The sequence below is a fragment of the Aulonocara sp. 'chitande type north' Nkhata Bay genome, linkage group LG11, assembly GCF_057382095.1.
Source record: "Aulonocara sp. 'chitande type north' Nkhata Bay isolate Kocher_YH1m ecotype deep benthic linkage group LG11, A_spYH_male_GT1.1, whole genome shotgun sequence".
NCBI classification, from domain to species: domain Eukaryota; kingdom Metazoa; phylum Chordata; class Actinopteri; order Cichliformes; family Cichlidae; genus Aulonocara; species Aulonocara sp. 'chitande type north' Nkhata Bay.
Window position 1 is genome coordinate 9,084,558 of NC_141354.1, and position 27,300 is coordinate 9,111,857.

The 27,300-nt window shown below is 41.2% G+C and overlaps 3 protein-coding genes across 6 annotated transcripts; 2 read left to right on the forward strand and 1 right to left on the reverse strand.

Moving 5' to 3' along the window:
• Positions 1-11: 11 nt before the first annotated feature.
• LOC147318457 (Krueppel-like factor 10) lies at positions 12-2,705 on the forward strand. Of its 2 annotated transcripts, none has more exons than XM_086310413.1 (4): positions 12-196; positions 688-834; positions 1,052-1,919; positions 2,085-2,705. In XM_086310413.1, the coding sequence occupies exons 2-4, from the start codon at positions 697-699 to the stop codon at positions 2,279-2,281; spliced, it is 1,203 nt and encodes a 400-aa protein (XP_086166539.1). In that variant the 5' UTR covers positions 12-196; positions 688-696; the 3' UTR covers positions 2,282-2,705. The 2 variants fall into 2 exon arrangements, with proteins under 2 accessions (XP_086166539.1, XP_086166538.1); XM_086310412.1 differs by having other exon boundaries at positions 17-196; positions 688-927.
• A 186-nt stretch (positions 2,706-2,891) lies between these two features.
• On the reverse strand, positions 2,892-13,802 carry LOC147318458 (antizyme inhibitor 1-like). Of its 3 annotated transcripts, none has more exons than XM_086310410.1 (12): positions 13,606-13,802; positions 11,938-12,059; positions 10,674-10,884; positions 8,904-9,077; positions 8,019-8,191; positions 7,642-7,776; positions 7,389-7,470; positions 7,162-7,236; positions 5,191-5,356; positions 4,858-4,970; positions 4,172-4,392; positions 2,892-4,084 (listed from the first exon to the last, which is right to left on the reverse strand). In XM_086310410.1, exons 3-12 carry the CDS (start codon positions 10,773-10,775, stop codon positions 3,970-3,972), a joined length of 1,356 nt encoding a protein of 451 aa, XP_086166536.1. In that variant the 5' UTR covers positions 10,776-10,884; positions 11,938-12,059; positions 13,606-13,802; the 3' UTR covers positions 2,892-3,969. The 3 variants fall into 3 exon arrangements, with proteins under 3 accessions (XP_086166536.1, XP_086166537.1, XP_086166535.1); XM_086310411.1 differs by lacking the exon at positions 13,606-13,802 and adding an exon at positions 12,899-13,153 and having other exon boundaries at positions 4,172-4,389; XM_086310409.1 differs by lacking the exon at positions 13,606-13,802 and adding an exon at positions 12,899-13,151.
• A 3,395-nt stretch (positions 13,803-17,197) lies between these two features.
• Positions 17,198-24,998, forward strand: LOC147318459 (V-type proton ATPase subunit C 1-A-like). Its single transcript, XM_086310414.1, has 13 exons — positions 17,198-17,356; positions 17,783-17,943; positions 18,530-18,597; positions 19,508-19,593; positions 19,785-19,879; positions 21,569-21,660; positions 21,883-21,981; positions 22,084-22,152; positions 22,354-22,446; positions 22,701-22,794; positions 23,490-23,587; positions 23,758-23,884; positions 24,334-24,998. Exons 2-13 carry the CDS (start codon positions 17,812-17,814, stop codon positions 24,430-24,432), a joined length of 1,152 nt encoding a protein of 383 aa, XP_086166540.1. The 5' UTR covers positions 17,198-17,356; positions 17,783-17,811; the 3' UTR covers positions 24,433-24,998.
• The last annotated feature ends 2,302 nt before the right edge of the window (positions 24,999-27,300 follow it).

The window sequence follows — 27,300 nt, forward strand, 5'->3', positions numbered from 1 at the left end:
TTGCGTCCCATTGGGCGCGGCTTCGGGCCACGCCCATCTGTTCCCCCACCGCATTTGAAACGATGAATGGAAACGAGGCTGTGGAGGAAATTAGGAAACATACTTGCCTGGTCTTAAGTTGTTCGCACGAGACTTGTGGACGCGCGTCTAGGGATTAAACCTGTTTCCTGAACACTTGACGCACTCATACATATATGTAAGTACATATTAGCTTCGTCATATTTACGGTTTAGCATAGTGTTTTCTTTTCTTCTTACGTGTTTAATGTTCGTGTAGAAACACGTTGATAAAGTGGTTGTCAGCAGCTAATTAGTCAGACAGTCTGGTGGGCTTCATCAATAGTTATTGAGGAGTTTGATTACGGGTGCAGCTTGTGTGTGGTGATCCGGGCTTGGGCAGGGAGGAGTTCTTACAGTAGGTGTTGTGTGTCTGTTTTGTAACCACCACACATGCTGCTTTTGTCCCCCAGCAAAGTAGGTGAAAGGGCAACCGCGCTGATGAGCAGCAGCTGATCATGCTTATCTCTCATGCTCTTTGGCAAAATCTTTAAGGCCCTGAGATAATGGTCATAGTGTAAATTTGATCGTAGGTGATGTATTCACTTATTTTTAGTGAAGGCTATCATTGTTGGATTACGTTGCGTGAAATGTTATGAATTTAAATTACAGTTAATTTGGTCTTTGCCAGAGTTACACTATGAAGTCTGAGGAGCATCACTGTAACATCTCAGACGTCCAGGGTGAATCCCAGCCAACTGACATGGGTGCAGGTGATATGGAAGCTGTGCGGGCTCTGATGTCCATGACTAAGCACTGGAAGTCACGAAACTTCAGGGTGAGGCACTACAGACCTCTGTCTCCCTCCTCAGACTCCTCAGAGGACGACCAGGTCACCACCAGTTCTGCTGTGCTGCAGGACTCTCTGTTTGTAAGGGATCCTTGTTTAGGATGAAATGGTTTCTATGTAACTGCGTGATTCTAGTAAATGTAGATGTATTGGGACAGAAGAGAAACTTTATTACTGACTTTGATAATGTGACTTTTCTTCTCAGTGCATGACACCACCATACAGCCCGCCCCACTTTGTGACGGCCTGTCCAGGTCCAGCTCTGAAGCCTCACCGACCTACAGAAGTGACGTCTCTGCACAAACACGCTGCTCAGCAGAGCTTCCAGTGCACCAGTGTGATCCGTCACACTGCAGATGGCCTCCACTGCTCCTCCAACCTTAATCGTTCCTCAAAGGAGGAAGAGGTCGTTCGGGTTCACATGCTGGACTCTAAAACTGATGTGAACTGTAAAGATGAGCCGAATAGCAGAGACTCTGAGGAGACTGTTACAACACAAGCTTACACTAAGACGTCCCCAAATGTTGTTCAGTCTGGAGACAACCCAGGAAGCCTTTTAGGCTTAAATGAAAATAAAAATACGCCTCAGTCTGTCCCAGCTGGAGATGCTCTGGTCTCGCCTGTGCCTGTCTACTGCCACATTGTTCCTGTCTCTTCTTTGGCCACCCTTGTGCAGAACGCTGTCACAAACTCGCACAGTCAGCAGCAACACCTACTGCCAGCAATCACCATGGTGCACACGCCACTGCAGCTGCAGCACAAACAAGAAGGACACACGGCTTCTTCTGCTCAGGTCTTCCTTGTAGGGGGTCAGGTGGCAAAGGGTCCCGTCATGCTCCTTGTCCCTCAGCCGCCTGTTCCTCCTGTCTACATTCAACCAGCACCGGTGACCAATGGTGGACCAAAGTTCGCTGCCATTGCCCCGGCGCCTCATCGCACCTTATCGGAGCAAAGATGTGTCCCACAGCAGCCAGAGGTGGCCCGCGCACGCAATCACGTTTGTCCCCGTGAGAACTGCAACAAGACTTACTTCAAGAGCTCTCATCTCAAGGCCCACATGAGGATGCACACAGGTAAGAGATAAATGAATTAAATGTTAATATAACGCATATGTATTTGAATGCTATGGCAGTTTTTAAGCAAATGGCACAAGTGTGATCTTCTAGTCATGATAGCAATGTTTTACCCGTTGGAGTATGTTCAGAAAAGTCCTTATTCCTGCCTCCACTATCCAACAGGTGAGAAACCTTATAAATGCAAGTGGGAGGGTTGCGAGAGGCGTTTCGCTCGCTCCGATGAGCTGTCCCGGCATCGCCGAACCCACACGGGAGAAAAAAAGTTTGCCTGCCCAATGTGCCTCAGCCGCTTCATGCGTAGTGACCACCTTGCCAAGCACGCCCGAAGACACCTGGCAGCGATGAGGGGACGCTGCTGAACTCCCTGCATGCAGTATCGTCTTCAGCAACAATAACAAACAAACCCCACTGTGAAACCAAATGACATGCTCTACGCTGTTGAGACTGACTCACACAAGACTGTAGATGTTTTTTACGTCACCTTATGAAAGGGCTATTGTGCAAACTTTGCTATACTGCTGTTCTGTAATCATTCTAATTGAATATAAACGAGGTAATCAAAGTGTTTACATTTAACTACTGCATTAGCATAAGCTGAGTAGTTACGTATTTAAATGTTACTGAGTTTACTTTTTTGTCAGTGATATTTGACCAAAAAATGTTACATGTTGTTCTTTTGTGCCATGACAATCAGTATAAAATATTTTTGCACTTTTTCTTGCACAAAACACAGAGTTCCTTAATAAACCTAAACACATCTTTTTTAAGAGTTGTAATTTAAAATCTTTTCTGTGGTTCCCACATGCTTCTGATACCTGAAAATGTATCCCACTTCAGCTCATCACATGATAACTGTATAAAATTATCAGGCTGTGAAACTGAGGGGTACCAATTCTATCTATGCATACAGCTGGAGGAAGTTACAATTTACAACATTTGTGCATTTCTGATAAGACACACACACTGGGATTTACAGTCCACTCAGTGGGGTGTTTATTACTCTTCATTTAGACAAGCACAGCTACACGTTAAAAGCAGGCAAGTGCCTGATAATTTATCATGCCTTAAGACAGATTTATGACAGTTTCACAGATATGATACACACAATGCAAGTATACTTGGTGTCAGGAAATACTGCTATATTCTATCAACACAGATGTTGGAAGAATATTTCAAACTATATGAGTAGAAAAAGAACTTGCAGTAGTCTTTTAAATCATTTTTTGTAAAGAAACAATGTCATTTTCAGTGTAAGTCGATTCATTATCCACCAGCACTTCCTGTGTTCCATCTGCAGCACATGCTGTCTAATAAAACCTGCTTGGCTGTCAGGTAGCAGAGCACTCACCTGCAATTCTTGGAAGCAAGACGCTCAGCACTTTGGAAAAGCACGCAAACACCACCTTATTTAAGGACACTCACCTTTTAGCTTTCAAATAATTTTCAGAAACTGACGCCACGGTGACGCCAAACATTTTGTATGTACAGCAAAGATATGCTGCAAGCTCTCAATTTAATATGAAGATGCCACTTTTTAAATGTAATAATGGATTCTAGCCTTTGTGCACACACAAAAAAAACCTACACAACAAATTAAAATACAAAATACAAATCTTTTGGCAAAACTTTCTATATAATCTCAGAAGTGTTTCTTTTTATAAATACACTGCTTCAATCAGGGATACACATAATATACAAGACTGACAACAGCAAAGGAGATATGAATAATAATATCTGTCAAATATAATCATTTAAAAGTATTATATGTCTACTGTAGGGGTGTAAACTGTAGTTCAAGAGGAGTCCCCAAACTGTCTTTTCTGGACTCATCCATTTTGTTGCATACTAATTAACACCTACTTAGGGTTTCCAGGGCTGACCACACAGAAGTGCAGTGCACTGGGGTCTGTGAGATGAATATGGTCTGGTCCAGGCAATTTCAAGCACTACTGGGAGAGTTGACCCCAGGGGAATGTGAACCAAAGGAAGCTAGCAGCAGAAACAAGTGAGAAAAGTGAAAAGACTTCTGGTCCCAGTCAGATGTTTCCTAAGCTGGGACCGACAGTGCAGCCTCTGTTTGGCAGGAATTGAGGAAGTACGGGACCAGGGAGAAGTTCTTAAGCATAGCCTCGTTGGTAACACCAGTGTCCTGCATCTCAAACCTGGTGAATGAAAATAAACAGGAATCAAGGACCATAACCTCCACATTCTTGCACAGAAAAGATTTTCTCCATCACTGCCAAACTTACCAGTCTCTAGAGGAGATGACGTAGTACACAGGGGGTGGTGGTGAGTCAGTGGGGGAGCACAGTGGTTGACCCAGACTGTAGGAGCCAGCATGTGTGAACATGAGCCAATCTCCAATGTTGAGCTCAGGTAAAAGACAGTGCTCCAGTACCTGGTCCAGATCATCTCCAGAGGGACCCCACAAGCTGCTGCTGAACACCGGTACATCCAGGGAAGTGTTCTGCTAATAAGGCAATAATTATTTTAGTCATTTTACAATGTGTATATGTGTGGGCAGTAGCTGATTAAGATGTTGTTCCTAATTTAATAATATAGTCCGTATACACATTGAGAAGTATAGAGAAAGTATTGTGTGTTGTGGTTACACATTCAACTGGCCCTTTGTTAGGTAAAGGTCCTTTGTTGGCTGGCTGGATGGATGCGTCCGTCTCGCTATCCATCCATCCAACAGAGGACCTTTGTGGTGGAACAGATTTGCATTATGAATTTGCAGCCAACAGATCTACAGAAACTGCTTGCTGCGATCTTGTCAGTGTGGCCCAAAAAGTCTTGCACAAGTTTCAAGCACCTTGTTAAATCTATGCAACAGTTTTGTAGATAAAAGTAGTCCAACCTGGTACTGCCAAAGTGTACCTATTAAAGTGTCTAGTAAGTGTATACTGATCCATTGAGAATCTTTGAGACTCACCTTGTGAACAGATGGGGCAGATATCAGTCCTTCAGAGAGTTTGCTGGCAAACGATCCATACACTCCTTCGTTCATAGTGTACTGGAACGCTGGCTCTTCATTGGGAGACAGATCTGTTCAGAAGAGGGCAGAAAAGTTTCTGAATTACATTTTACTGTTTGATTCATAGCTGCACTGCTAATTCCCAGTATAATAATACATTTCATGCTGTACAACACTGGTTTCTGCATGAAAATGCATTGTGTACTGCTCGAGTTACAGCTGGAATGCAGTTTTTACAGAGTATGTCCTTAACAATCATTACCGTTCCTAAGTGAGTATCTTGCCACTAACCATGATCCTGGTCCTGGGGATCACGTGCCACCACCTCCTTGGAGATGACATTGACAGCTAGTGTGAAAGCAGAGGACACGAAGAAGTTACCAGGCTCAGCAATGATGGAAACTCCTGAAGATGGAGGGAAGTATAGGTCCACCATAGACATGACTGCACTATTAATCTGCAAAAGAGATGACAGAAGCCGTTACAATTAACATTAAGACATTCCTTCCTTTTCCCCCCACATGCCTCTGAAAAGTAGTTTAAATCCAGCTTCACAGTGAGCAGCTAAAGCATGAATCTATATTAGAATATTCTCAACATTTAAGACAGACACTTTTATCTTACTGTTCAGCTAGTGCTTACTACAGCTACAATGTACAAAGCTTGTCTTTAGCACCCATATGGAAAAGAAATAGTAAAAAGATATTTGATTTACTCATGAAAGTGGCCACTTTCTCATTACTTTCATATATTTTTTTAGTAAGTATACAAAACATACAAGTTTCATTATATAATTTTTCAAGGGATCTTATACACTCAACAAAAATATAAACGCAACACCTTTGTTACTGCTCCCATTCCCCATGGGATGGACGTAGAGACCTAAAATTCATTCCAGATACACAATATAACCATCCCTCCCAAACAGTGGTCGCAAATCAGTCCAAATGTGTGGTAGTGGGCACATCTGCTATATTGAGATAATCCATCCCACCTCACAGGTATGCCACATCAGGATGCTGATCTGACATCATGAGTAGTGCACAGGTGTACCTCAGACTGCCCACAACAAAAGGCCACCCTGGAATGTGCAGTTTTGTCTCACAGCAAAATGCCACAGATGCCACAAGCAATGAGGGAGCGTGCAATTGGCATGCTGACAGCAGGAATGTCAACCAGATCTGTCGCCCGTGCATTGAATGTTCATTTCTCAACCATAAGCCGTCTCCACAGGCGTTTCAGAGAATATGGCAGCACATCCAACCGGCCTCACAACCGCAGACCTCGTGTAACCACACCAGCCCAGGACCTCCACATCCAGCAGGTTCAAGATCGTCTGAGACCAGCCACCCAGACAGCTGCTGGAACAATTGGTTTGCACAACCAAACAATTTCTGCACAAACTGTCAGAAACTCAGGGACGCTCAACTGCATGCCCGTCGTCCTCATCGGGGTCTTGACCTGACTCCAGCTCGTCGCCGTAACAGACTTGTGTGGGCAAATGCTCACATTCGATGGCGTCTGGCACGTTGGAGAGGTGTGCGCTTCACGGATGAATCATGGTTCACATTGTTCAGGGCAGATGGCAGCTGAGAATGTCCCAGTTCTTGCATGGCCAGCATACTCACCGGACATGTCACCCATTGAGCATGTTCGGGATGTGCTTGACCGGCGTATACGACACCGTGTACCAGTTCCCACGAATATCCAACAACCTCGCACAGCCATTGAAGTGGAGTGGACCAACATTCCACAGGCCACAATTGACAATCTGATAGACTCCATGCGACGATGTGTTGCACTGCATGAGGCAAATGGTGGTCACACCAGATACTGACCGGTTCTGGGTCCCCAGACCCCCAATAGCGCAAAAAACTGCACATTCCAGGGTGGCCTTTTGTTGTGGGCAGTCTGAGGTACACCTGTGCACTACTCATGATGTCAGATCAGCATCCTGATGTGGCACACCTGTGAGGTGGGATGGATTATCTCAATATAGCAGATGTGCCCACTACCACACATTTGGACTGATTTGTGACCACTGTTTGGGAGGGATGGTTATATTGTGTATCTGGAATGAATTTTAGGTCTCTACGTCCATCCCATGGGGAATGGGAGCAGTAACAAAGGTGTTGCGTTTATATTTTTGTTGAGTGTATGTGTTTTCATTCTTGTATGCTTTTCATACAAGTCAGATAAAAACTTTATAAGATTTATATATATCTTTTCCATATGGGCAGTATCTGATAGAAATGCACTGACCAGTTCCAGTTGGGCCTCAGAGCCACTGAATCCGCCTCCAATGTCCAAGATTTTCATGCTGAAGCCAATTTCCTCCTGAAGCAGACAGAAAATTGTTAATAACTTGGGTCTATACAAAGTACCTTGTGTTTATGGAGCATCCAAAACATAAAATTGTATTCAACAGAAATGCAAATAACAGTCATAGAGCTGACTGCAAATAAAATGCATCATTTAACACCACATACCCCCATATCAAAGACACAACGGGCATCGGAGATGGCATGAACATACACCTGGTCATCGTCACAGGAGTTGGAAATGTGAGACCTGAGGAGTAGAAGAGGTAGTCGGTGATCAAACTGGCAACTTAACGTTTAAATTTCATTTGCAGACAAACTGACTAAATAATTTGTTCAGGAGAACTGTGCCATCCTTGCAGTGGTCTAAGTACAAAACCTGGATTTGCATTTCTCTTCATGTCCTTCCTGTAGTCCTTACCTGACCCCAGCTACCTGCACACCCAGCTCCTTAGCACTCTCCAGCAGATGTCTGCAGTCCTTGAGTGAGCAGCCAAATGTCATGCTCATGTCATCGTCCGGGTTTGACGCTTCCGTTGACACCTGTAGCAGCAGCCTAAATTATCACAGAGGAAATAGATAACTTGGTTACTGTTTTGGGGAAACAATCGATCCAGATTAATCTATGATATAAAACCAGAGCAGTAAACTACACAGAACCAAACAGTTTTGCAGGTAGATTTCTTATCAGAATGACGGTCGATAGTGTAACCAACAGATAATTACTATGGACTGATAACATGGTCAGTTGTTTAACATATTCACTGGCACTTGGACTGATGCTTATCAAAAACTTACTTGGCATTGGGGTGGCAGCGAGAAATCTTGCGCAGCTCTGCTTCATTATCACACACCAGGAGGTCAATGCCATTTTTAGCAGCATATTTAATCTGGGAAACTTGTTTGCAAACACCACTGTAGATGATATCTTCAGAGGGAATACCATGGCTCTGCACCAATTCCAGTTCAGACTGAATTACAAAGATACACAGACAAAGCAATATTCCATTAAAGGGAACCTATTATGCTTTTTTGTCATCTTTTGCTTATATTACACTTAGTTTGAAAATTTCAGTGTATGTACAAAGAACTGTGAGCTAGAAGGTCAGTCTCTAAGCAGTTTTTTTCTACTCTTCATAGGATATCCTTTAAATGATCATCTCAGGATCATTGCTCTGGCTGTAAGCATAGAAATCTAATCCACCTGCTGTCCCAACCTTCCATTTGTAAGGGGTAGGGAGCCAATCCTTTGTCAATCCATTGCCAGACGGCGGCTTAACAGTGGGGCCGCACCAAAGCCAAATATAAGATAAATAAGGATTATTTTCAACTTTGAATCAGCCAAAGCTGCTCTAGAAGAAAGAAAATAGAATTTGAAATAAGTGTAATAGATCTCCTGTATCTATCTTGCAATGCCCATCAGGCAGATGCATTAGAGACAAATATTTATTAAATAATGTTTACAAGGTGGGCATTGACATGTGGTGACCACTTGGTGGTGCTTTTAAAAATATTTAAAGATCTTGGAAAGACACACATTAAATAGCCTTGGGGTGAATTCGTACCAGGGCCTCAGCCTTATGAAACACGGGTCAGCTTGATGATCAACACTAGTGCTAAATGTGCTTTTATATTTAGCAGAGAAAAGCCCTAATGACAAAAACACACACTGTCAAAGAGTACCTTGTTGGTGCATATGAACCCAGTGCCAAGGGCAGCAAGGACTTCAATCACAGCTGGGCTGCTATTGCACCTGACAGCATAGTATGGTCTGATCTGGGACATGTGGGTCCGCCAGCGAACATGCTGCCTCATTATGACTCCCAGATCTGCTACAAAGAATGCATTTTTCTCAGACTGGAGAAGAGGGAAACAAACAGGTGTGGAAGAGTCAGAAAACACATTAAGATTGTATATCCATTAATCTACAATACAAGCATAAACAAAAGTGTGCCTGTATGTCAATTAACAACCTTTAGTTAACAATGCATTATAATTAGAGATGGACCGATCCGATATTACGTATCGGTCCGATACTGACCTAAATTACTGGATCGGATATCGGAGAAAAATAAAAAATGTAATCCGATCCATTAAATATCACGAAAGCACCTCACAAAATTTGCAACACGCCGTAACTCGCCTCAGAACGTTAGCACGTCGGAGCAGTATGCATCACGTGATAGAGCGGCTGTGGCATGCGGGACCTGTCGGTGGTTTGGATAGCATTTGGAGCTTCGCTAGCAACCTGGCATTTCATCTCCGACAAAGTTATCCCGAGAGAAGTAAAGCAAGTGTGTAAGTCCATCTCTGAATGTTTGTAAAGCATTCCCACGTTAAGCTTAACGAGCGACTGCCTCTCGCTCTCCGGCTGCTACTTCAATCGTGAAACTGCTTAAATGATCAGCTGATCGGCTTTTCTGTAGCGAGTCTCTCTTGTTTGTTTTTGGCCCACTTTGCACCAGAAAGAGGAAACCAGCGGCTGAACAACAGCAGCACGTTTAAGCTTGATAAGCTGTTGTTACAATTTATTTAATATTACTTTCTACTCCAGGATCTTTTTCTACGTAGCTGACGGCTGGTAACTGTGCAGGGGCGGATCTAGCAAAGTTTAGCCAGGGGGGCCGATAGGGCATTAACTGGGAAAAGGGGGCACAAAGACATACTTTTCTTTCTTATTCTCATTTAAAATGTCGAGCTTTTAATAAATAATTATCTGACACCCAAAGTTTTAATTTGATGTAAAACGAATAGAAGTCAATTACTGTATATAGTGACTATTAAGTCTAATATATATACCCTAGTAAGCTATAGTACTTTTTACTTTGGGAAGGTACCATCTGTGCAGTCTGCAATTTTGTTGAAGAAAGATGTTGAATCTATTTAATATTTCTTGAAAAAGAATTGATTTCTGTGCATTTTTTTTCACACTGCATCAAATTAAGGTTGATTACGTCGATTAAGCATCATGAGGTGGCGCGTGAGGGGTGGTTCCCTATTTTTTATTTATTTATTTTTGTTGTTGCTGGGAGTTGGAACCCTATTAGTTAGGTTGCTTAATATTTACGCTAAGTACTCTTTAAAATACCAGAATAGGGAGGATGGTGTAGGTCTAAGTTTATTAGATTGATCAGTATTGCTGAACTATGAAATATTTTTTTTGTATACAGGTATAACAGAATAGCTTTAGTGTAGTTGTTGTTTTAAACTTGAGTATGAACTTGCAGACTTGCAAAATGCAGCAAGATATTTTAAAAAACAGTTTTGTTGATTAAAAAACACTATATCGGATTCATATCGGTATCGGCAGATATCCAAATTTATGATATCGGTATCGGTATCGGACATAAAAAAGTGGTATCGTGCCATCTCTAATTATAATACAATTGTTGGTTTTGAGACAATATTAAAACATTAAGAAATAGTACATATTATTAAAGATGAAGCCCATACCAGTGTTTGCTCATAAATGTGATTGTCAATAACATCACAGAGGGCCATGCCTCCTTCCAGCAGGTCAACAGAATACTGCGGTTCATCAGCGATTCCTTTCATCCTCTCAACCGTTTTCTTCAAATCCAACAGGCATAAAGAATGTGGCTAGTGCGAAGTGGTCTTGCTCGCTCCCTCTCGAGCCCCTGGGGTCCTAGACTTATGCAACAAACTGTACAAGGAAAAGAGAAAAGCCAACATAAAGCACCAAGTTCAGCACCAAAAATCACTTTTGGATAATGCATATTCCATGATGTTCTCTGCTGCTGAAACCTAAACGCCTCTTTTGAAATCCTGAACTGAAGTCATTTTCAACTCAACGGGCATCCAATCAGAGCAGAGAACAGGTTCTGCGTTATGGGATAGCTTTGTGGAAGAGGCCTATTCTTCCTAAAAGCCGCTGTGAAAACACATAGTCTGGGGCACAGGGTTCATTTACTTTATCATCAATTACCCCTTACAATCGCCATTAATCCCTGAGCCGGTGACCCGAAAATGTTCCGTTTGATGGCATTAACAAAGGTACAATACTGGCGGCGTCTGTGCCACAACTTTACTTTCAGTACTGTTGCACAGTACTTCAACCAGTCATGGTAGTTTGGACCAGACCAGATGTAGAAAGGTTACATGGGGAGACTAGCAATATGCCAACAATGACTGCTGTGGTGTACAGTAAAAAATAAATACATTTAAAAAATTTAAATAAAATCACTGCTCAAACACTGGTTAAAAACACAATGGAACAAGGCTGAACACTAATATCTCTTTGAAAATAAACCAAGACCTTATGTAACTTAGAAAATGCTTAACTGGGTCACTTGTTCTATCTTCACAAAACATACAATATACAATGCAACCCAGCTTTAATCTCAAGGAAAATACATGCATATTAGTTGGGTTATAGCTCAGATTATTTCTCTCTGTTCCTGAAAACAAATCTAACAGCAAAGCCAGTGCAGATAAAAGCAGTCCTGAACAGTGTCCTGTTATTTTAATACAAGTGCTGAAAATAGATCTGAAACAGTAGATCTAAAATAACTGAGTGATCTGGGACATGCTGAATGTTTACTCCTTTTGTCAGGACATGACAGTTACCGTAGAACTGCAATAATTCTTCACCATGCAAACACAAATACTGTACCACACATTCAACGTTTTTGCTATGAGATTTTTCTCAGCCCTCCAATTAAAGTGGATACATAAATTCCCCAGCTAGTTTACTCACATGGATGAGTCCTGGGATGAACTCCTCCACTATCAGCTAGGATCCCAAGGTGGCTCGGCGTTGAAGTCAAATGGCTCTCGGTATAGAGCTGCCCCTAGATCCTCTGGGTAGTTGTTGTACACCTGCAAAGGGGCAGATGAGGACGTGAGGCACAGCAGATTCAGTCAATGATCAGTCAATTGTTTCCCCTGCTAACACATGTTCCAGTGGTACTCCAAAGTACAATCAAATCTGTAAATCTGTAGAGGAAACTGGGTTTTTTCCTGGCTCCAAATGGATCTTTGGGTTATGACTACACACATTAGCACGATAATCCAGAATAGAAAGGCATTCCCTGATTTCCATATTTTTCGCCATTTGACAAAGACGAATTGTAAGCTCGAGTTAACGAATACCCGCATAAAGCACTGATACAGAAAACAGTATTTACATGCTGTACTTAATATGTGTTTTTTAAGGTGGTTTTTAATGTGTGAATTGTTAGTCTGAGTTACTCTGAACCAACCACCGGAACTGATGCAATGATGGCCAGATTAGCAGGTTTGAATAAATTAATTAGCAATGGCTACAACAACACTCTTGCCCCGTGTTATTTATCATGCTGCCCCTTATAACCACGTTTAACTACAACTTAACATTCATTACCAATTACTTCAGAGTCAAATTTCTTGTTACTGTAACAGCTTGCTTTCAATTCATGGAGCACATTAGCATTAGTGTCCGCGGTAGTTACACAGTAATATACGATGTATTCCTTACGCAGTAATATACGATGGATTCCTAGTACCAACATGTTTTATAAAAACAAAGTTTTTTTTAAGAATGCTACTGACAACAACGTTATAGCTAGTGTGTTTTATTTAGTATTTAGCTAGACAATGACACGTTACTCAGTGCATTTAGCTAATAACATGCTAACACTCATAGGAAGCTAACAGCGCGGTTAGCTAACGTTACTTACGTCCGCTGAAAACCCAAAAGAGGGGACAGAACGCTTTTTCTTTTTAGGCGGAATTTTTAAAGAGTGGTGGGGAGACTAGAAGAGAAAACGATATTTGCCATGGAGTAGTTCAAGTTATTGTCGTTCGACGTTTTCTCGATGGCACCTATAGCGGACCATTTGTTACAACCGAGCAGACGACAGCAGCGGAGGGCGAACGGCAAGACCGACCCACAGACAGAAGCGTCATATTAATGCTGACACATCCGGTTTAAAATGTCAAAATAAAACCCACATTAACCGACATATTCGTTTTGAGTAACGGAGAAACCGTCAGAGTGAAATTAAACAAGAATTACAGCTTTTATTAACATTTTCCGGTTTGGCTCAACTGAAGTATGGTGAACTTGACAAACACTTGCTCGGAGCTGTCAAACCCTCACGCAACGCGATATTAGAGCTCGCATAGGAAGATGTGGAGCATTTATTAACATAATTTAAAAAAATCATTACTGACCTGCAACAGCCACAATAATAACAGTTAAAAAAAGATTATTTTTTTCTATGCTGCAATATTTTGTGCACACAATTTGAAGACATTCTAACCAACTGGAAAAACAAAAACAAAACAATAAACCCCACAACTTTGTTGATCTTAGACTATATTTATAACAGAATAGCTATAAAACCTATGCTCCGTGGTAAATAGGTAATATCCCAAAAATTACCTGTGTTATGTCTTCACTGGATCCCCCATGGTTCAGTGATAAGGACAAAATATTGTCCAACAAAGGTGGCACAGTCCTCCTTATTTTCTCTAGTCTCAGTCAGCACTCGCAGACATAAGCCCTAGACGCAATGGCTAGATGGAAACATGCATTTTGTCCTAAAGTTCAAGCTCAGACTATACTTTCCCTTCCTTTTGCCTGACTCTGAAAACGCTTGGTATGAGGCAGTTTTTACCCCCTCCAGGAGATAAATTTGCATGTCTCCCTCCTCAGAGCTGAAGGGGGAGGGTGCAAAGAAAAGCTCGGCAACTGTTAGCTGAAGGGGAAATCTTTTTTCTGGGGCTGTTTGGACTCTGTGCTTACATTAAACATAGGAGAAAATACCCCTTTATCATTCAAATATAAAGTGTTTTACTGCACAGTATCAGCATTTCAAGGCTTTGGGATTATGTTTGCCATTTCTAAAATAATACAAATAGGTTATAAAAATACAATTGATTTTCAACTATGTTCAGAAAAAATAAAAACTAGTATAGGAAAATAATTTTCAAATGCAATCCACTAATGTCTGTCTTCTACAGTAAAAGCCCATTTTCTGCAGCATCTCTTCAGTCTGTGACCCTCATAGTTTAATTTTCACTTCATTTTTACAGAGTGACATACAGACACAAGTTCTCCATACCTGCTGTGAAGTTTAGGATCCAGGAATTTGTGACCTAGGACTACTGTTCTTGTATGAAAACCCTGTTTACCAATTACAAAGCATTATCCCTTAAATCCCCAGCACCCTGGCTGACCCACATCATATTTTTCTTATTTCACAGCAGTTCATGATGTCTTGTTGTTGTTGGGATTTTTTTCTTCCACATATCTATAAAATTCCTCAGAGTGTTAGATGAGAGTTGAGTGCTCCTCAGGGAAAAAATAAACAATAGCAGTGCCTGTTTCACTAATAAACCTATTTCGTGGAGTCCATTGTAAAGGCTGCGGAGGCGATGTACTGCGACACAAAAAAGTTGTTCCGTGTTTTGTGCCTGTTCTCTCTAACACTACACGAGTTATGTATATATAAGGCTAATCACACATAGCATCTAAAGTGGCTTCCAGTAACGCACAATGTTTGATTTCCATTGTTTGGATCATAATAGCCATCGCTGCCGTTGGGTATGCGACAGGGAGACATGTGTACCACCCACTGTGAGGGCAAATACTCTAGTGGCTGCATTGTGCAGCAGGAATTCTTATTTGCAAACATTGCAAACAGATTACATCAATGGACCGATATAGAAAGACCCTGAATCACCCCTGAGTGACCAAGGCAGGCAAAAAAAAGGAATAAACAACATGTTCCAAGAATCAAAAGGTCAGACAATTACATACAGCCAACAATATTGATTCCCTTCATTTTTCAAACAGAAGAAGTTGTTATGGGTATTTGTTTAATGAATATTCGTAAACAATTTGAATTTGTTAAGAGAATATACACATTATCTATTAATTTTCCATAACAAGCCATGTGCATTTTACAATATGTAAAATGACTCATGTAAAATACACTTTTCTAGTGCTCAGCTCCACACAATTACAACCCCCATATATACATATATATATATATATATATATACACATAGCATATAAATAACTCATCTTCAGTGAGGCTGTGCAATATTAACTCCCAGTCTTATATAGCTGACAGCTTTCAAATACCTGTCAGTAAATGAGTTTAAATATTGCATTTATATTATGTCAGTACATTTATGGTATTTAAGCCTTTTCTTCTTCTTTTTTTGCACCATGTGAGTGAGTGTTGTCTGTTATGCTTGTATAATCACAATGACAAGTCATAAATTTACCATTTTGGTGGACATGAATAGTTGTTTAAAAACACCATACATTAGTCGTATGCAACAGGCACTTGTTAAGTCTCTCCCGAGTGGTTTCCCCTCTTTTTTTTTTGCCAAAGAATGTTGCTAAGTAAAAAGAGAACTCCAAACAAACTTCTCCTCACACTGACCTGAATGTTAAGCAGGGAAATATAAAGCAGCTGACTGCAGGAATATAGCAAATATTCAACAGGTATATCTTTAGAAGACTTAAAGCAGCAATATCAGATTAATAAACACCCTGATACTCCTTTTTTCATAAACACCACAGCCTTAGGTCTCACATAGCACCAAGAGGACCCACGGTAGTCTTATGAAGACTAATAGATACTTGAGAAATGTTAATGCACCCAAAAATAAACTGGAAAAATGGCTCCATATTTCTGTGATATGCCATGAAATGGGAATAGTCTTTATCACTGGGCTTTCCCAGGACATGTCATGTATAACAATAGTATCAAAGAGGTGGAGAGATACAACGCGATACCATAACGACTAAACAATAACAACGCCCAAAAAAATGATGCACATTTCACCCTCATTTCCCTTCTTGCAAAGATAGATTGCACAAAAATTATTTATCATTGTTACAGAACTCTAAAATGACTGGAATACTTTTGAAGTGCATTGTTTCTGGGGAAACCAAATCATCAGGTAGTTCCCATGAATGACACTAGAAAAGCTGCTTATGTAAATGCACTGAGTTTGGTGTGTGCATGTTAAAAGGCTACATGGTACAAGCACACCTGTAAGCATCAGTTACTTTGGACCAAGCCGAAACAGGTGATGTGGAATGTACAGTACACAAAGCATTTAGAGAGAGACCTTCATCCTTCACGTGTAGTTCTACGACACACTTGTGTGGCCTGTACTGTTAACATGGTTTTTATTATTAGCATTTTCTAAAGAAGCTGAAGGAGGGCAAGGGGAGAGCAACACGCTTGTTACAGGAGTTTTATGCTTCTATACTTTATCACTTGCCTCTGTTTCTGAACCTCCAGAGATCATGCAGCTGAATCTAAGCAGTAGCTGGCCTTCTGCAGACTGGCTGATTGTGGTGTGTGTGTCCCCTGATAACATCCAGGGAGACTGGCCTCTAGCCAGCTATGGGCAAACTCAACCCTGTCGTTTGATGTTGAGGGTTGGCTCCAGGCAGACCAAGCATTGTGTCCCAAAACAATGAACCCCAGACCCACTGAACTATAAACATGTCCCTTTGGGGGGCGTTTTCCTCAGTATTCTGTACAGGAGACACCCAAAGTCAGGAAACCTGACCCAGCTTTCCTAAATTTAGTTACTCTAAAGGCTCAAATGCTGCTGACTTGGCATCCAACATTGTCTGCCTTCTTGTCTAATAGGGTAATAATGAGTTTGGAATGTTGACCCAGGATCAAGTCTGAGATTTGGGGTTTATAATTAAGGAAATCTGTTGAAAATCCATTAAAACAATTATATTTTTTCTCATCAAAACTTACATTAATTTTGTTTGCTGTTACATAAGTGTCAAACAATCTTGGTGTTTTATTTCAGAATGTGGCCTAGCTAAACACACTCTCTTTTATCCGGATTATAGTCTAAACTATCCACATAACTCAAGCGTTTTTGAGCCTGAGCACCACCACCAGTCAGGGTTTTTGTGGGTTCAAGCTGAGCCAGGCTGCAGTACTCGCTCACCGCCAGCTGGGGTCGTTGGTGGGTCTCCGCAGCGTGTGTGAGAGGCCTTCCGGTTCCTCTTGCAGATCAGCTGACTGGTACTGCTGTCAGGAGCTCACGAACTGTACTGAATGGCAACTATGAACGCTGTCAAGCTATAGAAACACTATAAACACCTTTATTTTCACTAACAACTGTAACGTTTTAATACCCCGGTGAGTGAACAGCTAAAACGATATCAAAAAGTACCTGAGTTGTTGCCGTTAATAACAAAGCTAGCGAAATGGCTAACGATAGCTAATCCCAGCTGGATGCTGCTTGACCTTAACCATGTTTTTGTTTTGCCAGCTGCGGTTTATGTAACATATTGCTTATTTTTTTTATTTACGGTATTGTAACGTTAGTTAGTAGTCGGGGAGTGAAGATATGGACTGTTGGTGAAAGAGAAACGTCAGCATGTAGTTGTCTTGAATGAATTGAATGAATTGTTGCTAGTGTAGCATCACTTGTTTAGTGGGGAACGGTGTCCCTGTAAGCAAACAGTCTTTTACTTGTAATCAGACAGACAGTGTTGTTTAACTAAATGCTGAGGCTAATAATATTAGAGAAAGCACTAGTCTAAGTCTGGATTTCCTTTCCAGCTTTCTCGAGCTGCACCAGTGCTGGAAACATGACAGAGTTTTGGTTGATCTCTGCACCAGGAGATAAGACCTGCCAGCAAACATGGGACAAAATGATGGCAGCCACCACGCGTACCAACAACCTCTCCACCAACCACAAGTTCAACATCCCAGACCTTAAGGTTAGTATGGGTTTATACACTTTTCAGGACAGTGTATAAACCCTGTGCTTGCCACGCTGTCCTGCTGTTCCCTCCAGTGCTGCAGCGCAGAGCTGTTACACTGTAGTAATTCATAATGATTTACCCCATTCATTTCAAAAAGTCATTTAACAATCGTTTAACAATCAAAATCACTCACCTTCTGCATCCACTGTCAAGAATAAACCGATTCTGTGTATCGGAAGCAGTCTGTACACAGATCTGTTGCCTTCATGTTGAAGCAGCGGGTAGAGGAGTGTTTCATCCACAGAGCAGCTCTGCTTTTCTGAATTGGTCACTCTCCGTGCAGAAGGTGAAGTAACCCCGCTGACCTTGGTGCTACGCGGGGTTCTAATGTCCCACTGCTGCTGTTAGCAATGCACGAACGCCTCTGGACAAAGAGGCGCCGTCCAAAGCGCACAGGGGCCCCCTGGATGTCACTGTAGGCAGACTGAACCCCAGACGTCCCTGTTTAAACACAACCCTGCTGACACTGCTGAAAAAGACCCAAATCTCAGCACTGATAACTCAAAACATGTTTAATTTTTGTTTTTGTGTCCAAAAACAGGTTGGGACACTGGATGTCTTGGTCGGGCTGTCGGATGAACTGGCCAAATTAGATTCCTTTGTTGAAGGGTATGCAACCTGTTAATTTCTGATTTGTACCGAACATTATTTTTCTCATTAAAAAGTTATTTTCTGTTTATAATGGCTCTTACTATTGACCTATTAATGAGAGTTGAACACAAAACCTGCATTCCCAGTCCTCTGCCACTCTGTAATCTTTCCTCTACTTTGTAACAATGAGGAATTTCACAGGGACCTGAGGCTAGTGGGCCCTGCAGTCTAAACTTGGCAATTTACAGTTGGGTGATACACCCGCAGCTCCTTCTGTAGTCATATTTATAGCAGATGACTTCACTCTCATGAGTATGTTCGACTGTAATCTCTAGTCTTTTGGAAACATTGACATCCAAAGCTCACACACAGCTCTTAGTGCCTGAGCTCTGATATGCTTCCTCTGCTGACTGTGGGAAAGGCCAACCTTGCAACACAGTTTCACTTGTTTGCCTACAGCCTCTCTTTAACCCAGTTCCTTTTTGATGTTTCTGCACGCCATATCTGAAAAAGAAACTGCTAAATTCTTAATTTCTTTCAGTTAAAACGTTAAGTTGATTTTTGACACTTGATATTATAATAACATTGCAAAATAGATGGGTAAAAGTTGAACATTAGTGGCTGATGTACTTTCTTAGGAACTTTTAGCCATCAAATGTGACTTGGCTCTTGGTGTTTCCATGGCTTCATGGCTGCTCTGATGAGCCATGGAACAGCGTGGTTAAAAATCTGGAGGACTGAAAGTCTGCTGTTTTATAAATGACCTTGTCAGGAGATTATCTTTACACGAATATGTGAAACCCTTTGATATGTGCGTCAGTTTGTGTTAAATCTGGTTGGGGGAAATCAGTTCCTGGGGGTCATGTGATGCTTAGTGCATGCAGTTTGTGTTGAGATGGCATTTTTGCTCTCTCCTGGGTGTTCACAGTGTGGTGAAGAAGGTGGCTCAGTACATGGCTGATGTGTTGGAGGACAGCCGGGACAAAGTGCAGGAGAACCTACTGGCTAATGGAGGTACGCTGATGGTTACAACACTCTCTGTTCGTATTATGTAAAAAAAAAAAAAGGAAAATATAACTGTATTTTTAATTGGGGTAATGCAAAGAATGGTTAGCTGCAGAATAATGATATTAACTTTAGGCTGCCGTGAGATAATAAGCAGGTAATAGTGTTGCTTTTACAGCTTTTGTTTTCTTTCCCTTTAGTTGATCTTGTCACCTACATTACAAGATTTCAATGGGATATGGCAAAATATCCCATAAAACAGTCCCTTAAAAACATCTCTGAAATCATCTCAAAGGTAGGTCTGTCACTTACACTTACTTACTTACTTACACTACCAGTCAAAAGTTTGGACACACCTTCTCATTTAATGTTTTTTCTTTATTTTCATGACTATTTACATTGTAGATTCTCACTGAAGGCATCAAACGTATAAATAATAACATATGGAATTATGTAGTAAACAAAAAAAGTGTGAAATAACTCAAAATATGTTTTTTTATTTTAGATTCTTCAAAATAGCCACCCTTTGCTTTGATTATTGCTTTGCACACTCTTGGCATTCTCTCGATGAGCTTCATGAGGTCGTCACCTGAAATCATTTTCCAACAGTCTTGAAGGAGTTCTCAGAGATGCTGAGCACTTGTTGGCCCTTTTGCCTTCACTCTGCGGTCCATCTCATCCCAAACCATCTTGATTGGGTTTAGGTCAGCTGACTCTGGAGGCCAGGCCATCTGGCGCAGCACTCCATCACTCTCCTTTTTGGTCAAACAGCCCTTGCACCGCCTGGAGATGTGTTTAGGGTCACATATCCCCCAACAGTGTCACCAGCAAAGCACCCCCTGACCATCACACCGTTGGTGGGAACCATGCATGTAGAGACCTTTTCTGCATAGTACAAAGGCACGGCAGGTGGAACCACAGATCTGAAATTTGGACTCATCAGGCCAAAGCACAGATATCCACTGGTCTAATGTCCATTCCTTGTGTTTCTTGGCTCAAACAAATCCCTTCTGCTTATTGGTTTTCCTCAGTAGTCGTTTCTATTTGGCCATAAAGGCCTGATTCGTCTTCTCTGTACAGTTGATGTAGAGATGTGTCTGCTACTGGACCTCTGGCATTTATCTGGGCTCTAATCTGAGGTGCTGTTAACTTGCGGTTTCTGAGGCTGGTGACTCGGATTAATTTATCCTTAGCAGCAGAGGTGACTCTTGGTCTTCCTTTGGTCTTCATATGAGCCAGTTATATCGTGGTTCTTGATGGTTTTGGCAACTGCACTTGGGGACACATTCAAAGTTTTTGCAGTTTTCCAGACTGACTGACTTTCAGTTCTTAAAGTAATGATGGACTGTCATTTCTCTTTACTTAGCTGATTGGTTCTTGGCATAATATGAATTCCAGCAGTTGCCAAATAGGGCTGTCAGCTGTGTACCAACCTGACCTCTGCACAACACAAGTGTGTCACCCAATCCCATTAAGAAGACAAGAAATTCCACAAATTGACCCTGACAAGACACAACTGTGATGTGAAAACTATTTCAGGTGATTACATCATGACGCTCACTGAGAGGCCAAGGGTTTGCAGCGCTGTCATCAAAGCACAGAGTGGCTGGTTTGAGGAATCTAAAATATAAAACATATTTAGAGTTATTTATCAATTTTTCTTTGCTACATAATTCCACATATCTTGCTTGCATATATTTGATGTCTTCGGTGAGTATCTAAAATATAAAAAGTAGTAAAAAATAAAGAAAAAAATAGTAAATGAGCAGGTATGTCCAAACTTCTGACTGGTAGTGTATGTATTGTTTTATTTATTTATTTTAATTTTATATACTCATGAGTAGCTGCAGAGTTTAATAATATCTTCTCACTCATTTAATCCAGGTCCCTCACTGCAGTTATTTTATTCTGTGGTCTTTTGTTGTATTTTACTTTGTCTGTCATTAATATTTTTTGCCATGTTTTTTTTTTTTTTTTTTTACAGCAAGTAACTCAGATTGACAATGACTTGAAGACCAGAGCATCAGCGTATAATAACCTAAAGGGAAACTTGCAGAACTTAGAAAGGAAGAATGCGTAAGTTACTCACATGGACAAAAGTGCACCTGTAACATTACATGAAGGCTGCAGTGCCGACCTGGAACATCCTTTAGGATGACCGTTCGCTTCCTTTATTTTCCTCTACCTCATTATGCTTTACCTTGACCTTGTCTGTATACTCTGACTCCAAAAAGCTTTTATCAACAGCAGGACCCTCATATGAGTCTGTGTTGTTGTAATGCTATTGTGTGCCAACAGGGGGAGCCTGTTGACCAGGAGCCTGGCTGACATTGTCAAGAAGGATGATTTTGTACTTGATTCAGAGTACCTCATCACTTTGCTGGTTGTCGTACCAAAGTGAGTCAGCCCCAAGTAAACACAGCTATGTCCTGATTGATTTTGTATTGAATGAGAAGGAATATGAGCATTAATGAGTTCTGCGCTGTTTTGTTTGTTCAGGACGGGATACTCTGACTGGCAGAAAGCATATGAAACGCTTGCTGAGATGGTGGTCCCACGGTCTTCACAGTAAGTCATGTCATCCATGAGACAGATATTTTGTTAATGCCCTTATCAAGCATCTATTGTTTAAGTTGCTCTTTGTGACAATTTAATTTATTTTTGTTCATATTTCTGACCACAAGTATTTAGAGACTTAGTATGCGATTAATTTACATTATGAACTTCCTATTATTATATCACTAAAATAGTACCTGACCTTTCTTCTAGTCTGCTATTTGAAGACAGTGACAGTGGGCTGTTCAGTGTCACTCTGTTCAGGAAAGCTATTGATGACTTCAAACACAAAGCTAGAGAGAACAAGTAAGTGATGGCATTGTGTTATTATAACCACCATTCTTCCCAGTGAATATAAACAGCTCTGTGTATATAAATTATATACGTGTCACATATCTAAGTGATTTTCTTACGTATGTAGATGTGTCTTGCATTATGTTCTCACAACTGATCTTCAGACATTTAAATATGTGAAGGATATAAGCTGGTGTCTCTACACATAAAAATCACTTTCTCGTTAAATGAAACTGGTTTTTGTGTCCTCTTCACGATGTTCATAGGTTCACGGTAAGAGACTTTCAGTACAATGAAGAGGAGATGAAGGCAGATAAAGAAGAGATGACACGGCTCTCCACAGATAAGAAGAAGCAGTTTGTAAGTTCTATAGTTTTTTTTCCTCTAATGTCATGTATTTGTTCTATTTTGTGTTTGCTGTGGAAGTAATAGAAAAGTCAAAAGACCCAAATGGTTTGGGATGTTCTAGCCCATGAGGTGCTGTTCACATAAATGTAGTACTTATATGTTGAATTATTAGCCTACTGTGCTATTCTGTTTAATTTACTGTCGTCCATGTGGTTAAGAAAAAGGTTTGGATGCTCTGTGTGTGGTAGACTGATAAGATTCTACCAAATATCACACTAATTTGTATTTGTATTGTTTATACTTGTTTTCGCTGGATTGATCAATATTATTGTATGCATATACAATCTTTTTCTTTTTGTTAAGCCTGATAACTGTGTGGATTTCCCCCCACTGTGTTCTGTGGAAGAAAACTTGAGTGTGTGCTTGCATCACAAACAACCAATTAAAGGCTGAAGCAGTTCACAGAAATTCAGTTATTGTGCAGCCAGCAGGGGTCAGAAAGTGCTGAGTGCACACGCACCCAAAGAAAGTTTGTCAGTGGCTACAGAACACAGCTGTTTAGGAGAGAAAGAGGATCTGTCAGCAGGACTTTTATAAAGCACTTTCATTTAAAAAAAACAGATATTTTGAAGCACTTACTGTGAATGAATTTAAGATTCATGACTCTGACACATAAAACTGATGGTTACTGTTGTTCATCTCTGTAGGGTCCACTTGTCCGGTGGCTGAAAGTGAACTTTAGTGAAGCCTTCATTGCATGGATTCACATTAAAGCACTACGAGTCTTTGTGGAATCTGTTTTAAGGTAGGCCTCTTGAATAAACATCGCAGTGCCAACAAAACCAACTATTACAAAGAGAAAAATAAAAGCTAAAACCTGACACTGCTTGCCTTGTTTTTTCCCCACTGATGACCGTACTTGTAGTTTAAACATTTTAAGTCTGAAAGTGGAGTTGAACATGTTCTGGTTTGCAGATATGGGTTGCCTGTGAATTTTCAAGCCATGCTCCTGCAGCCAAACAAGAAGACCATGAAGAAGCTGAGGGAGGTGCTCAATGACCTTTACAAACATCTGGACAGCAGTGCAGCAGCTATCATTGATGTGAGTGCTTCAATAATCCTCAACACTGAGTAGGAAGGGAAAGTAGATGCTGCAATCTCTCCATCCATCCTTGTGTCAGGTTATAACAGCTGCTCCCTCTCATGGCAGGAGCTGGTTACTGCAGATGGGATATAGGTTAAGTTGTGCAGCATTGTTTCTGTTTGTGTAATGCATTTATAATGTGACAGTGGAAAAGAAGAAAAAAAAAATAAAAAAATTCTTCTTAAATATTTAAAATCTAAAGTTTCATTTGGTCAAACCTCGGAACAGGTAAGTAGCACATTTGGTGTAGCTGTGTCGGTTCCATTCCATGTATTTTTTTTCCAAGCATTTGGATTGTGAGGGCAAATTGGATTTGGTGTAAAGTTTCATTATATGACACACACACACAGATATTGCATTGGCTGCTCACACCCACTAATATCCTGCTTCTTGTGTTTTCTCTCCAGTCTGCAATGGACATCCCAGGCCTGAACCTGAGCCAGCAGGAATATTATCCTTACGTCTACTACAAAATCGACTGCAACCTGCTGGATTTCAAAGTTTAACACTTTAACTGATCGTTTGTCTTTCTGAGTGTCTATTAAGTTATGTTTTTTCTTCATCGGTCAAACCTCCGCCTCCTCCCACTCTCTCTCTCCCCTCCCTCGTCAGCTGCTTGAATGACAGAGCTGCATGTTCATTCCTTGTGGTGAAAAGGCTTCAACCACTTTTACAACCAAGTCAAAAAAAAACAACAACAACTTTTGAAATGTTTTTGTTTACAGTTTTTCTTTTAAAGGCACGCTGATAATTAGCTTTTTCTCAACGTGAAATCAATTAAGGAAAATGTACTGGAGAGCTAAACGTATTTACTGTGTCATTCCATGTGTGCTGGTGTGAAGTGATTGCCATCTTCTGTAGCTGTGTTCAGAGATTTGTGTTTACATTTGGGCGATTTCATCATTGTAGCCATGGCCACCACATCTGGTATGTGTTTCTGAGATTCTGCACACGTTGTGAAACACAAATGACTGTATGTTGTCGTCTCATGTTGTGTATTTACTGTAAAACAAAAGAAATCTATATCTGAGTATTGTGTAAGCCATTGATTGAATAAATGTGATGGAGACCACAGCATTTCAAGTGATAGAGACAGAAATTACAGGGATGGTCCAGGGATGGACAGACACACCAGATGACACCGGGATTGCGGTAAGGGTTTATACCATGTTTTTGGAATCTCTCCCATTGACTTTATGATTGAGGTTCGAAGAATTCCAAGGAAAGTATCCCCTTCCAATTTCATACATTGGTGGGAATATGGAATTTGGAATCTGAATTCCATTCTTACTCTACCTGAAAATCTTGTACTGGGACGAGGTTACAATCCTCAGCCAATCACTGATTGTTACAACCCGTCTAGGGGCCAGGTCCTAGCATGAATGAGGCACTTGCTGCCCCCAAGACCCAAACAGCCACAGACAACAATCGCTTGTCATTACACGCTGTTTATTTACAAAGTAGTGAGGAAAGCAACAAGACATGAGGGGTGAAAGGAAAAGTTGTCTACAAAACTGTATATGGTTGCACTCTGTGCCCATTCATCCTTAATACCATATTGTGTGAAAAGCACTGACTGTACGTACAGATGGATGGCACAACTCAACTTTATCACACTGTACAAAATATCAAGTGCAGCCATCATTTTCTTGTAACTGAATCCATAGTCTGCACAGCAGTCGTCACGTAATGGAGCAAATCATACTACTACATACTGGAGTATGATTACAATGAACCCAATAGAATTCTATTTGAACACTTCATCCCATTGTCTTGCTCCTCACCTTAAGCCTCATCCTCTAAACTGAAATTTAAGGCTCTAACATACAAAAACACTGGTAAACATGCTCCTTTATTCACAATATTGTCGCGATTACCAGCAGATTAGACACGTGGCACTTTTCCCTCCAACAACGGCTCAATATAAGCTTTACATTATGTCAACTGATGTTAGTCTGAAGTGTTTTTCCCCGTGGTAAACAATTTGATTATATTCTCACATTGTATGAGTTTATTCACCAAGTTTCAATAATGACATCTAACAGCAGCTAAAACAGTGCTTTCAAAAAGTACATGGGGCAATCCAGATGTTTTAGTTTTGTTGTAGTCATTTAATCCATGTTAGTTACAAATATAACATACCTGATGCTGAGGAATATAAAGAGGAGTCTTTCCACGTCTGCTGCACTTCCTCTGCAAAGCAGTGATATAACAAAAAGCAAACTTCATAGTACAAGACATTTACTCTGAAACAAAGAAAACTGAGATCAATCTGGATTTGATCCAAGCTCATTCCATTGAAGTCTGACAAGCGGGCAGCCTTCTTCTAGAGCAGGGGTCCCCAATCCCAGTCCACGAAGGCCGGTGTCCCTGCAGGTTTTAGATCTCACCCTGAGTCAACACACCTGAATCACATGATTAGTTCACTACCAGGCCTCTGGAGAACTTCAAGACATGTTGAGAAGGTAATTTATCCACTTAAATCAGCTGTGATGGCTCAAGGACGCATCTAAAACCTGCAGGGACACGGGCCCTCGTGGACTGGGATTGGGGACCCCTGTGTGAGGGGCTACTAGCCCTGCTATGTAGGGGTAGAAGGGCGCACAGGCTGCCTTGAACGACTAGCGGGTGGTGGGATCTAAGTCCGTACCCCCCTCTAGCGCGATTGACCCGGACACTTACTTCAGTAAGAATGGGGTTAGTTACCTGGCAACAGTAGGCACAAAAGGAGGACTCCAGGCCCGGACCTGCAATGATAGCAGCGCCTGCACACGGAATACTAGCACGGTCCCACTTAACTCCGTCGTTCTGTGCCTAACCAAATAACTCGGGTGCCCCTACTCCAAGGCAACCTGGGTCGGACAAAAGCATTCAACAACGACTTTTTAAACCACGTGGCTCTTTTTATTTATCTGGAGAGCCCTCAAAAAAACCAAACTTGGTTAACAATGTCCACAGGGCCCTGGAGAGCAAAGGGAAAACAGCAAGGAGCCTCCCCAGGACCAAAGAAATGAAAGAAATAAAATGAGGTAAAATAAATCAAAACAGACTGGTGAGACCCAGAGTTGGGAGTCCTCGACTCCACACAACCCACCCTAGTCACAGGAAAAACACTCACAACACAGCAGAACAGTAAAAGTTAACACAGCAAATATTCTGTCTAAAATGGTCGACACAGTCTCATCACATCATTTACAATGTCCGACACACCAAAGGAACATTTTCAGTCTTTACAGTTCACTCCAGTAAATTGTCTCTGGGGTGGGACGGACAGATAGTTCTAGGGGTATGTGTCATTAACCGGAGTTGCAGTCTGTTAGGCTGTCCAGAACTTCCACCGCCGGAGTAGAATGTTCATTCTCTGGTCCACATCA

Excerpts from the sequence above, each read along its gene's own strand:
- LOC147318459 (XM_086310414.1), top strand. The coding sequence starts at position 17,812 with ATGACAGAGTTTTGGTTGATCTCTGCACCAGGAGATAAGACCTGCCAG. Across the intron at positions 19,880-21,568 it reads TCTCTGAAATCATCTCAAAG|CAAGTAACTCAGATTGACAA; the intron begins GTAGGTCTGTCA and ends TTTTTTTTACAG. Across the intron at positions 23,885-24,333 it reads GTGCAGCAGCTATCATTGAT|TCTGCAATGGACATCCCAGG; the intron begins GTGAGTGCTTCA and ends TTTTCTCTCCAG.
- LOC147318458 (XM_086310410.1), bottom strand. The coding sequence starts at position 10,775 with ATGAAAGGAATCGCTGATGAACCGCAGTATTCTGTTGACCTGCTGGAA. Across the intron at positions 8,192-8,903 it reads GGTTCATATGCACCAACAAG|TCTGAACTGGAATTGGTGCA; the intron begins GTACTCTTTGAC and ends TTTGTAATTCAG. Across the intron at positions 7,471-7,641 it reads GTGCAGGTAGCTGGGGTCAG|GTCTCACATTTCCAACTCCT; the intron begins GTAAGGACTACA and ends TCTACTCCTCAG.
- LOC147318457 (XM_086310412.1), top strand. The coding sequence starts at position 697 with ATGAAGTCTGAGGAGCATCACTGTAACATCTCAGACGTCCAGGGTGAA. Across the intron at positions 928-1,051 it reads TGCTGCAGGACTCTCTGTTT|TGCATGACACCACCATACAG; the intron begins GTAAGGGATCCT and ends TTTTCTTCTCAG. Across the intron at positions 1,920-2,084 it reads CCACATGAGGATGCACACAG|GTGAGAAACCTTATAAATGC; the intron begins GTAAGAGATAAA and ends ACTATCCAACAG.